The following is a 13,135-nucleotide window of genomic DNA, read 5'->3' as shown; positions in this document are numbered from 1 at the left end:
CACTTACATAATTGCCCTTGCCTTGCTTCCTTCTCTGTTCCCCAGCCACTCAAAAGGGCCACACCTCGGAGCTCCCAACTCCTCCAGCCCTACCATCTCCTTGTCTATTTAAACTCATTGCCCACCATTCTGATTGAGTCTGGTTCCCTTAGGGGTTTGTTCCTGTGCTGGTAAGTTGGCATCAAATGTTCTGATAGACCGTTTCTCATTGTGTATCAAGGGCTAACTCTGCTCCTCCTCTTCGGCTTCCACAGTGCTTGCGTTTTCACAGTAATCTTTCAGAGACTCTGTACCGTCTGGTGAACCGTCTGAGTTTTCCATGGTACAAACAGGACACGGTGACAAATGTGCCCTAGGTGCACTACCGCTATTATACCGTAGTTCATAACCATGTATCTGATGGAAGTATTCTGGTCCAGCAAAGGAAATAGTTCAAAGCACAGGGTAAGCTTTGAGAATCATTTAGATTTTATTGTGCCAGCAGTTTCATGCCTACCCCTTCTGTGTATTCAGTGCATCTTGGCAGTACACCTATCATTATAAACTTCTAGAAGGCAGAACACAGCCTACCTCTGACAATGCATATCCTCCAAATTCACTTGCTGAAATATGATACCCAATGGTGGTGTAATAGGACGTCTTCTAGCCTAATAGCAATGCATGTCACTTTTTCTGTCCTTTACTTCAGTCACCCCTCTGACTGTGCTGGTTGGTGACCTTACATTGCCGTGCACAAAGAACAAACCACACTCCCTCACTGCTCATTATTTTCAGAGTTTGTGCAGGAAAGAGACCTCAAAGATAACATTGTTTATAAAGGCGAAAACAATGGCCCACAGAAGTGATATACAGTATCTAGCCTGAAGGGGCGCAGCAAGTTAAAGGCAGAAGCAGGATTAGACCGCACAGACTTCTTAGTACATGGCTGTGGTTAGCATTTACCTCCTTTAGTACCAAGAGTGCCATTTTCTACAGAGCGCAGGCTCTGCACTAGGAATACTTGTTTGGATTCCTGGTTTCATTGATTGCTATGAGTATGCCCTAAAAAAGTTATTCAGTCTTTAAGTCTCAGTTATTTTCTCATTTGCAAAATAGGCAGAAGGGTAGAAATAGTGTCACCCTTTAGAGTTGTGAGAAATCTTGGAGTCGGTGAGATTGTTAATACAAAGACTTTAGCATAATGCTTGGTACTCAAGCCCATAATAAATGCCTGGATTAGTATTACTGTTTTCTCCGCTGCTGCAGCCATTCCTCATTCTATTACTCCCCTGCAGTGCTGGTGGTGTGAGGAGAAAGTCAGAGCTGCTTCCTGGAGTGTGCTCTACAAGACCCAAGGAGTGGCTGGAGCAGTGGGAGAATCTGGCAGAACAGGTTTTTTCAAAGGGCTGGAAAATAAATCAAGGGCAATCATCTAAACCTGAAAAAAAGAATGTAGCCTTTTATTTGTTCTTTACTAGTGGTGAAAGAACCTCCAAAAGGCTGAAATAAATCAGAGGCAGTATGGCTGGGTCTTTCTGGTCTGTGATCTTTCTGACCCAGGAGGACCCGTGGTGGCAGCTTTGAGCTTCTGCCGAACATTAAGGCTGACATTGTTCTGTGATGATGTGGTCCACGCCAATAAGTAGACAAGATTAGGAGTCCACAAATCATAGGGACAGCAAAGAAGGAGACGGAGGAAGTTTCAGGTCCAGGTACAAAGTGTGCCCCGCCCCTTGCATTGTTCACCACTGAGTGTGAAGTCTCAGGGGACGTAAGAACTATTGGTTGGCAGTGACAGGGACACACTTCATATTAGTTCAGGCAGACAGAATAACTTATTATTAAGATCCATACTGAGTCAAATACAACAAAGACAGATGCCCACCTAACCTTCTGCCAAAATGTGTTCCTCTTCTCTGCTTCGTTCTGCTTTCTGTCTACAGATGGCTTTGGTTCACATAATAGAAGAACCACTTATATGTTTTGGAAAACACTATTCAGCTTGATTTTCCTTTTCCATGTCTACAATTCCTATGAAAGGGATTGATTGGCCTAGCTTGGGTCAGGTTGCTTTCTCTGATTACTAAGCAGCAATTGTAGAAGGTTAAGACCTGTTACACCAAAAATGCACATCCACCATAACTGTACACTTCTTATAAGGATAAGGAACGACTGAAACAGGCATTGATAAGCTAGATGAAAAGAAACATTGTTCACAATCAGCCTTGTGCTGCATCTTGGCCATTCCCAGTTCCCTCATGCTTTTCCCTGAGATCTAAACTGTTTCCATACTCACGGCTCCTGGATGTTCCCTGCTATGTGGGGCCTAGCCCTAGACAAGCTAATTCTAAAACAATTGTGTGGAAATAACAGAGAACCACCCAGACTTTAAGTTACAACCCAGGTCTGCCATTTTTTGCTCTATGACCCTGAGCAAGTGTCTTAGCTGTAAATAATAATAATAATGCCTATCTAGTGGAATAGGCATTCAGATTAAAGAAAGTAAACCACCATATTTAAAATACTTGACATGTAGTATATACTCAGTTATGTTAATTTCTCAATTAGGCTACCTAGAAATCTTCAGAAGGGTGAGGGACTAGCTCCAAGTGACAGCAGAAGTGATAGAATGTCCTATCTGGGAAATATTTCTGTCTCAGGTATTTTGCAATTATCCTGAAAAAATATTAAATGATTTAAATGGGTTAGCAGCATTAAGTAGGCCACACTTTGACAAATACAGTCTCTCACTTTAGAGATAAATCAATAAGGATCAAAGGACCAATGATGAATGCCTTAACCTTCTTAGAGATGTATTGGTTTGGCTGTTTCTTTCCTACTAACTAAGGCTTTTAAAGTACAATTTGTTCATGAAGTTAGTGAATAAAATACTTTAACATTCATGAGTTCCTTAAACATGTTGCTATTTGGAGACATGCTCCAGAATGTAGTATGCATACTTGTCCTATGAACTATAATTTGTTATTATTATAGCCGGTACTGTACTAAACATTTACATGTGTTATCTAATTTTGTCCTGAATTAAATGCTATTGTTCCCATCTGTAGATTATGAAATTGAGGCTTAGATTAATGAATTGCCAAGGCCACATAGCACTCACTGACACTTGTGAACTTGGCTTAAGTGTCTCCCAGAGCCTGAGCTCTTAACACCTGTGCAGTACCACCTCTCAAAACCTTGGTACCAGAATGTAGACAGACAACTAAAGAAACTAAAGAAAATCTGTGCATAGAGTGCTCTTGAATGAATAATAGTCTCATGGCTTTTGTGTATCCACACAATATTGCTCTTTCTAGCATGAAGGGGCCAGGGCCAGTGTGCAGAGACATGCTACATCTCAGGTAATATAATAAGGAATCTCAGAATGGCCAGGATGTAACACAGGGCTAAATATTTACAATATGCTTCTTGTCTACCTCATTATGAGCCGGAATGCAAAACACTAGAATTATGGGGAGAAAATTAAATAAACAATAGACAATATCTACTTGGAACTAAGCACGATTTTATTAAAGGATACTAGTGATGACAGGGTTGAAACTGTGAAAAAAAGAAACAAGAACTTCATCTAAGATTTGGATTTTTAGTGTTTCCCAACTTGGTCCAAGTTGTGTGTGCTATAATTATGCATAGCTGTATGTTCAATATATAAGCCTACTCCAGAAAATAAGTATGACTTAGTGATTAATCTTAGGTATTGTGAATAACTCTTTATGTAGTTGAAGGATTTTTCATCCAATGACCTCTGTACCGTTCATGAAAACCACTGATCTCTAACCTAATCGACCTGTTCTTCCAGAAATATTTGTGTTGCTGTGAGTTCCATTATATTCTAGACTGTGTTCCATTTGTAATTTTCATTTTTACTGGATCCTATGAATGAAAAAACAATTAAATATTGTTTTACTACTGAACATTACTGAATTGCTTTTTATTTATAGTATAATTGGATTAATATCTCATTTTTTTGTTTCCATTCTATCTTTCAGCTCCAGGGTTCCTTGAAAAGAAAACAAGTAGTTAACCTATCTCCTGCGAATAGCAAGAGGCCCAATGGCTTTGTTGACAACTCATTCCTTGACATCAAAAGAATCCGTGTTGGGGAGAACCTCTGTACAGGACAAGGTGGCATCCAAGTGAATAATGGACAAAGTCACATTATGTCAGGAGCTTTGCCTATAAACCAGGCCCCCCTGAGAAAGACTAACACACTGCCAGCACATACACATTCTCCTGGCAATGGAATGTTTAACATGGGCTTAAAGGAGGTAAAGAAGGAGCCAGGAGAGACGCTGTCTTGTAGTAAACACATGGATAGTCAAATGACCCAAGAGAATATTTTTACCAATAGGTATGGAGATGATCCGGGAGAGCAACTGATGGATCCAGAGCTACAGGAACTGTTCAATGAACTGACCAACATATCTGTGCCTCCCATGAGTGACCTTGAGTTGGAGAACATGATCAATGCCACCATAAAGCAGGATGATCCATTTAACATTGACTTGGGTCAACAAAGCCAGAGGAGTACTCCCAGGCCCTCTTTGCCTATGGAGAAGATCGTGATCAAAAGCGAATATTCACCTGGGCTGACTCAGGGCCCCTCAGGCTCTCCGCAGTTGAGGCCTCCGTCAGCTGGTCCTGCATTTTCCATGGCCTCTGCCCTCTCCACTTCATCACCAATCCCAACAGTCCCCCAGAACCAGGCTCAGCCTCAAACAGCATCGGGAGCAAACCGGGCTCTGCCAAACTGGCAGGAAGTATCCCATGCCCAGCAACTCAAACAGATAGCTGCCAATCGTCAGCAGCATGCCCGGCTGCAACAGCACCAGCAGCAACACCAACCTGTCAATTGGTCATCCTTGCCCTCTTCTGCTGTACCATCACCAGGTCCATTTGGGCAGGAGAAAATCCCCAGTCCTTCTTTTGGTCAGCAGCCATTCAGCCCACAGGGTTCCCCCATGGCTGCGGTAGCAGGCAGTAGTAACCAGTCGAAAATAATGGCTAACTACATGTACAAGGCTAGCCCCTCCTCCCAGGGTGGGCACCTAGATGTGCTCATGCAGCAAAAGCCTCAGGATCTCAGTCGAAGTTTTATGAACAACCCACATCCATCCCTGGAACCCCGTCATGGCAACACCAAGCCTTTGTTCCATTTTAACTCAGATCAAGCAAACCAGCAGTTGCCTTCTGCTTTACCTTCCCAGAGTAAGCCTTCTCTCCTGCACTACACACAACAGCAGCAACAGCAGCAACAGCAGCAGCAGCAGCAGCAGCAACAGCAACAACAGCAGCAGCAACAGCAACAGCAGCAACAACAGCAGCAACAGCAGCAGAACTCTATTTCAGCCCAACAACAACATCAACAACAGCAGCAGCAACAACACCAACAGCAGCAGCAACAGCAGCAGCAGCAACAACAACAGCAGCAGCAACAGCAGCAGCAGCAGCAACAACCATCCCAACCCACCCAACCTTTATCAACACAGCCTTTGCTAAGGTCACCCTTGCCTCTTCAGCAAAAGATCCTGCTTCAGAAAATACAGACTCAGACTATCACAGGACTGGGATATCAAGTCTCCCAACAACACAGACAGGTAAGGGCTCCACAATTTCAAACCCAGAGTTCCCAGAGACGATTTAACTTGGCTATATGCTTTGGTTACCATTATGTTTGTGTTGGATATGAGCAAGACCAAAATCAATAGTGGTCTTCATGTACTTATATGAACACCTCACAAAACCTGGTTTTCTTGGAGTGTCTAAAGGGCAGGGCACATATTTCCTTGTAAAGTATTATTGTCATTGGGATGTTTAGTGATGAAATGCTTAATTATTAAGCAAAATAAAAGAAAAACACTGTATTATAATTTATGCCATTAGTGACATATCCAGTTGTCAGATTCTGATATCTTTTACATTCATTCATCTAACTAGTAAATCAGTCACTAAGTCAATACCCACTTCGTGAATTCCTACCATGTGTATGATGTTGATTGATGCTGAGTATTTCAATTGATGCTGAGTATTTCAATATTTAAGATGATATTAAGAGGATTAAATGACTGTCCCACACTGCACCAACCAGCTGTAATGTATCAATACCCAACCTATCATAGTTGATCTTGCCATGACTCTATATGGAACAAGTACCACAAGCGCCACAGACTGTGTCCAAGCTAACATTTGTCCTAGATGTGGGCTAAGAGAACACTAGATATAAGAAAGATTCAAAAACTGTGTAGCAAGTAAAGCCTTCCACTCTTATTCACTTAGAATTGTACATCTGCATGTGCATGTTTTAATTGTACATTAGAGGGAATAGACTTGAAGACTAATATTCTATGCTATGTACATATATATGGCATAATCCTTTCATAATTATTCTGTAAACAGGTAATTTAGGGATCATCTAAAAACAAATTGTGGAACTACTTTCTAATACTGTAAGTAGGCATTTTGATTTAGGTAGCAGTGGGTTCAGATGCTTACTCTGACTGTCCTCACTGTGCAACCTCAAGGAATTCTGAACCTCTCTCAGCCTGTTTCCTCACCTATGAGGTGATAGTAATATCTACTGGGGTTGTACTGACCATAAGATGAGATCATTCCCCATACAGAGTCTAGAATAAGATGATTATTATTGTGATCATCTTGTAAAGAGCAATATATTCAAATTATGTTTAAGCAGCCACTATTCATATGTAGGGGAGGAACTGGCTTAACATAAGCTACATTTTTGAAATAAATTTGAACGTAAACAATATGGAGGAAATAAGAGAGACCTGTCCCTGATTTTTTTCATTGTGAAGCAGTGTTATAAGTATGTCACCAGTTATCCTCTCAGGCCCAGAGTTCTGACCATCAAAATGGAAATTATAACTAATGGAATAGCAATAAGCCAGCATCTTTTAGTACTTACTCTTTGTCTGGCATGATTTCTCCCTTGTGGTATCCCATTTCACCCATATGAGGGTATTACCATTATCCCCATTTTACAAGTAGGGGAAGTGAAGCACAGGTTCAGTAAGTTTCCCAAGGTCACACAGATAAGAAATAGCAGAGCCAGGATTCAGATGGTCTACTTTAAAGGCTATGTTTTCAGCCATTATTATATATAGTTTACAAGTAGGACTTATTGGGAAATGAATAACCATTGTAGATCTTTGTGAGGACTCTGAAAATTTTTTTTCTTCTAATATTGAGCCCTATTAACATAATCGTATAGAAAATTAAGACTTTTAGGCATAAAACATCTTAATTCTCTAACCTTCAGAGATATTAGAAAGTAATTTTAAAAAGAAATTTATGTGATATTTGATCTTCTTGATAATACATATTATGGAGCTAACAAAAATACAGAGTTCACAACAGAAAATACACATTTTTGGTGTCCCATCAGCTCTTTTTGGAGAGCCTCCCTGCCACCTCCAATAGCCTCTGTCCTGTTTCCTGACACTGTTGGTATCAGCACTCTCTATACATTCTCCCGCCCTCTTAGTCCCTGCCCAAGCTTCCAGGATCCAAGCACACAGTGTGTGCTGATAGCAAAATCAACATCAATTCTCAATGTCTGGGATCATTTTTTGTATTTCCAAGCACATATAATGCGTATGATGCCAGGAAATTTTCCATCTCTTCAAGAAAGCCTTTAGAAAGTAGTAGAAATGGTATTAGCATTTCAAGCTAAAGGCTTCTTCTGCACAAGCTGGCAATGGCCACTAATTCATCCAGCTTTATGAACTGAACATTGTCCCTCCTAGGCCAGTGACTCTCTAGGATCTGACTCCAAAGCCCTGTGTCTGAGATTTATGCAAACATACCAAAGCTCTGTACTAAAGAAAGTGCTGCCCCCTTGCAAGAAATCATCTCAGAGGAGGTATACATTCTAATAACGGCGCTATTATTTGGTACAGAATTTGTCTGGTGGTTGTCTCCAGGGCACACAGAATGTTTGGTAGATTATTGCCGAACAATATTCATCCTGTCAGGGTGACTTTTGAAAATAATCAAGCTGGTTAATGTGGCTTTGGGTCACAACCAAGGAATAAGTATGGTATGACAAGGCTGCAATTTAAGAGTGGTGTATGAACTTCTTCTGAGGCAAATACAAAAATGAGTTGCCTCTCACAATGATAGTGTTGAGAAGCAATTTCATTTGATGTATATATATCTTAAGATTTTTCTAGTTCTTATGTTTCCATTAAACATAATGTTAAGTCTTCTCAATCTAGAGTAGTTTTAATGCTGCAATCAAAGTATAAAGTGTGTGTTCTCATACAAGAATAGGTAAATATCTGTTACTCATGACCAAAATCATGGGTGAGAGAAGGGATTGGAGATTAGACAACTTTTAAATTTATCAAAGTATCTTAAATAAAAATGCTAGTCAAGTATTTTTTTTTTCTGTTTCTCATATTCATTTTGTGGCAAACATAGGAAGACGTATTATGGGATTTGCTGATTGGAGAACTTTAGCCTTGGACATGGTAGAAGTCTTTGCTCTCTGCTGCAAAATGGTAGATGGAATTGGTTAATCAGTTACTTGCAGTGTACTGAGTAGAAGTGCAAAGGTGAACTTCTCTTTCAGAGCTCTGAACCCAGTAGATCCACATGCTCAGGCAGAAGCTGAATTTGAGGGCTTCCTGGGGCCCTCTCCCTTTCCTGTGCACCCACTTCTGTCCTCTGTGATGGGAACGATGCCTGAGGAATGGATGCAGCATAATCAGATCACTGGATATGTCTTTATTGTTTCGTGCTTTGATTAGGAGAACAAATGTTATCTGATGTTTCATAAAGTGTCCATAGTAGACTCTTGTCTCACTAGTATTTTGGAGTTCAGTAAATAGAGACCTTCTGACTATGATTTTCTTCTCTTCCTGACTTGAGGGCTATGAGAGAGGACAAGAAAGGGATACAACACATGAAATTCTGATTCAAGTCTCCAAACACTAGTTAAAGTGTGAGAGAATATTAGCTAACTAGAGCTTATGAGGGTTCAGTCCAAAAGTTCTTACCTCTGAACCAAAATGTGATCTGTTTCAGAGCTATATAATTAGTCATTTAAAGTATAAAATTTTTCTAACATTAGATCCATGCAACTCAAGTGCTCTATATTTGGTTTAGATTTCTCCCCTGTCTAAAACTTCTGGGAGGGAAAGCAGCCAGAGAATGAACAGTTTGTTATGACTGAAACATAAATTTGTACATTTCCTCCTTAGTTTAAAGCTAAGCTCTTCAGTCACGAACCTCCCCGGCTCTCTCCACCTAGGCAAACTTATCTTTACTACTCCACGTTAACCCTTGGTATAAATTAAGCAAGCTTCCCAATGTTCTCCTCTCTACTTCTTTAAGGTAATTTTGCATATATCTGATTTTAAAGATGAACACTCAGAAATTTGTTTTCTAAGTGGCCCGAGTGATGCTAAAGTGGAATCACTTTAGCTCATATATACTGGCACTACTTCTAAATCTTACTACTATTCAAATGAAAGTGCCGGAAAGGAAGTAGAAACCTTGTATCAGCTAAAAGTGCCTTTTTAATGGGAAAATAATCTTGAGTTCTATGTTTTGCAATAAAATAACATCCAAGCCATGCTAGCTGGAGGTTAGTAGGTGGCTGAAAGATCCACAATTATGCTGAGGCCAGAATTTGGGTTTAGAAGCTCTAAGCAAGTTGGAGGACATCAGGAGATAAAGAACCAAAGACAAAGCCAAGCCAAAGTCCTAAAGATGCTCGGAAACACTCAGGATATTCAGAACCCAAGAACGAGGCCAATCATGATGAACCTTCCTTTACGTTTCAGTCCCATGTTCGTTCCAGCGTCCTCACCATTTAAATTTCCTTTGATGGGAGGTTCATCACTATTGGCCTCATTCTTGGGGTCAAAATTTGGGTTTAGAGGCTTGACACAGGTTGAAAGACCAATTTATTGAAAACGATGAGGAAGGTATGGTCCCTCCCTTCAGTAAGCCTTCTATCTGAAGGAGGTATCTGTCCTACTTAGATTCCCATAGGATATGCATGCTACATTTCTTAACCCTTAACAATCCATCCTATGTAGTAGGTAAGCAAAAATCACAGGGGCATTTCCTGTAAGACAACACGTTTAAGTTTAAACATGCTATTTTAGCTTTTAATAGAATAGAACTCAATTTTCTGTATATTCCATTTTTTTCTATCTTATTTTGTTCTAGTGTGTAAATAGCTCAGCACACTGGAGTGCATTATCATAAAGCAACAGCTAACTTCTGTATTCTTCAACAGAGAAATAAACACAATAACAAGAGGAACACGTTAGCCTTGGAATCAAAATTCACAGAGCTCAAATCCACAGTTAGGAAAATGTCTTCTTTCATTCTCCTTGCAAAGTCTTTGTCTGTTTGTCTCATCCATCAATAAGAGCTATGCATTTAAAGCATCAGTTGGAAATTTAGCCTGTTGAATACCAAGTTTCCAACTAGGAGAGGAAAGGATGGAAGGTTAAGAAATAGATTTGATCCTGGAGATGCAAATGCAAGAGGGTTAATGGAAAATCCGACAGATATTTAACTGTAATGTGCATTAATGTAGGTGGCTCAAACAATCCCCTTTGCACTGTCCTAATTAGTTTTACATTTTCTAACCAGTTGTCAGTGGTTATCAGTTTCATAGAGGGGGCAGTAGTTTCTTTTAGTGAAATCCAAAGGAAGCAAAAACCTGTTTAGTCAGTAAATTTGCACCGTAATGGTTAATTAATGTCAGGCACCAAGACTTGAGGTTCAAAAGGTGTTTCCTATGAGGAGTTCTAGGTTTGAAACAAAAGACTGTACAAGTGTTAGGCGTACTGCAGTTAAAGAGGTAAATATGAGTGAATCATCTTACTCTTCTACATTGTGTTTCAAGCAAGGGAGACCAGACTCCCATGCAAGCAGACACACACATGCATGCATGCACACACACATAGAGTTCTCTGGATACTAATTAGAGAACTCAGGCTGAATATTTGCATTTGATGCTATGAATCTGAGCAGTAAAGTGGTGCTGTATTCTCCAAGCAATAAACTGAGTTGATCATCATAGGGGGAAGCCAGTGACTGTTTTCAACTGCATCCTGCAAAATCAAGTTTTCAAGGTCTCCAAGGATGAAGAGAATGAGGCACTGGCCTCTTTACTTCTCTTTCTTCAGCTGATTCCCTCCACCCTGAATCATAAGCATTTTCCAATTCACTTTTTGCAGAGGCTTAAGCTCAGCTCCACCTTCCGAAAGCATGAACTTCATAGGGGTTTTGGGCCTTCCTTCTTGGAAGCAGGTGTGTGGGGTGAGCACAGCCATGTGTGCCACTCCTCCTGGTCTCTGGCTCACATCTCTACTCTGTTTCAATCTTTGTCCCATTCTGCTCCCCTTGGCCGTGCTCTTTCATCCTTTCTCTCAGACTGGTTCTGAGCTAGTCTCTCTTCCCTGACCGTTTTGAGACCTTGTCTTGGTTACTTTTTTCTCACTGCTGGGACAAAATACCTGATGCCCAAAATTAAGGAAGGAAAGGTTTATTTCGCTTACAGTGCACGGAAGTTTTAATCCGTACTTGGCAGGATTATAAGGCAGAGTGCCACATTGCAGAGAGCTGCATCTCAGGGCGGCAGCACAGCAAAGCAGCAAGCCACACACCAGGGCAGAATCAGGGAGGAATGCCCCAAGCACTCTTTTCCTCTCCCTTACATATGCAAACTATCCACTCCTGGGTGGGTACAGCTCTCACACCTATATTCAAACTGTAATAGCCTGCCCCAGGGCCGCAGGAGGCTTTGAGGGGACACACAGACATAAACCATAACAGACCTGTTCTATGGTAAGCCTTAAAAGGGATAGGAACACATAGCTACTGAAATTGTTATGGCAATAAAGGTGAAGCAATGTTTCCTGGAAGAGGGTCCAGGCTGCAGAAGCCATGAGGCTGATGAGAAGGCAGGCCTGTCCTCCTGTCCAGATGAATGAATGCTGGGTGGATGTGTTCATGGGCAAAATATATCCAGAACAGCCTCTTGCCATCACTTTCTCATTTCAGGTGCTTTCTTACTAGCCTGCATCCTTCCAGTCTTGCCAATATGCAACAAGGTGAACGCTGTACAATAGAAACTTGGCCGTGTTATTCAGCTGTTTGAAACCTTTACATGGTCTTCATTTTTTCAGGATAAATTCTTGCTCCTTATATAGCTAACGAAGCCCTGAATGATCTGGCTCTTGCCAAACTCTCTTGATTTATATCTTTCATTCCCAACCTTCCTTTTCTATCTATTCTATCTATTCTTCCCCAATGCACACACATTCTGTTCTTGGCTACCTCTGTAATAAATATCCTCCAACTCTTGAAAACTGCTGTGCTTCCTTTCACCCTGAAGTCTTTAAATGTTCTGTTTCTTTTAACTAGAATGTCTTTCTGCTGTTTTACTAATCAGACCCCACGGTTTCTTTATCTAAGACATCATTTCCTCCAGAAAGTTTTCTTAACCTTGAAATCTGGATTAATTCTCATCATATTTGCTCTGATACCTAACTCTTCTTCCTCTCTTCAGTATGTATCACTGGTCACATATCCTGGTTTGAATGTGTCCTCCTTAATCACACTGCAAGTCCCACGAAGGCAGGGATTGTGTCTGTCTTGTTCGTCGCTGTATTCCAATCCCCAGCCCATCTACTATGTTTTTGAGACCCCAAAACATTCAAGTACTTTGAGTGTAATGGATTATGCCATTAATCCATCATTCTTTCTCCCATTCTAGAGACTTAAGGACACCAACACATTACCCTTTTTCCTCAAAAAGGTAGGAATAGGACCTAGCATCTCCATCTTGCCACATACCAAGAAAACACCATGTGCCTATGGCTCTACAAGCCTAGTCCTTCCAGTTCTGATGTTAGAACTGGAAACCAGAGAATGCCCTCTCACCTGTCACTCAACCTGTGAGTAAGGATACTAAAGTGGCACTTTTGATGGAGGCTGAACCAATTTACATCCTGAGGAATGATATCTGTAAGAGTTAATTAGGAGAATTTTATTAGAGATAGTCTAAGTGATTATTTTCTACTGTCTTGATGTCAACAGAAAAATCATAGAAAATGTATATGGGTTGTTTTTAAACATAGGTAGAACTTAT

At 40.7% G+C, this 13,135-nt stretch overlaps 1 protein-coding gene across 1 annotated transcript in view; it reads left to right on the top strand.

Annotated features, from left to right (window-relative positions):
- The window catches only part of Maml2 (mastermind-like transcriptional coactivator 2), a 188,975-nt gene that overhangs the window by 82,093 nt on the left and 93,747 nt on the right, over window positions 1-13,135 (top strand). The window contains exon 2 of the mRNA XM_013511001.1: window positions 3,990-5,597. Coding sequence (XP_013366455.1) covers window positions 3,990-5,597 — 1,608 coding nt within the window. The remainder of the gene's footprint in view (window positions 1-3,989; window positions 5,598-13,135) is intronic.

This window comes from Chinchilla lanigera, unplaced genomic scaffold, assembly GCF_000276665.1.
Source record: "Chinchilla lanigera isolate Chin_1 unplaced genomic scaffold, ChiLan1.0 scaffold00011, whole genome shotgun sequence".
Lineage (NCBI taxonomy): Eukaryota > Metazoa > Chordata > Mammalia > Rodentia > Chinchillidae > Chinchilla > Chinchilla lanigera.
Note: the sequence above shows the minus strand (reverse complement) of the source record. Positions and strands in the feature narration are given on the sequence as shown.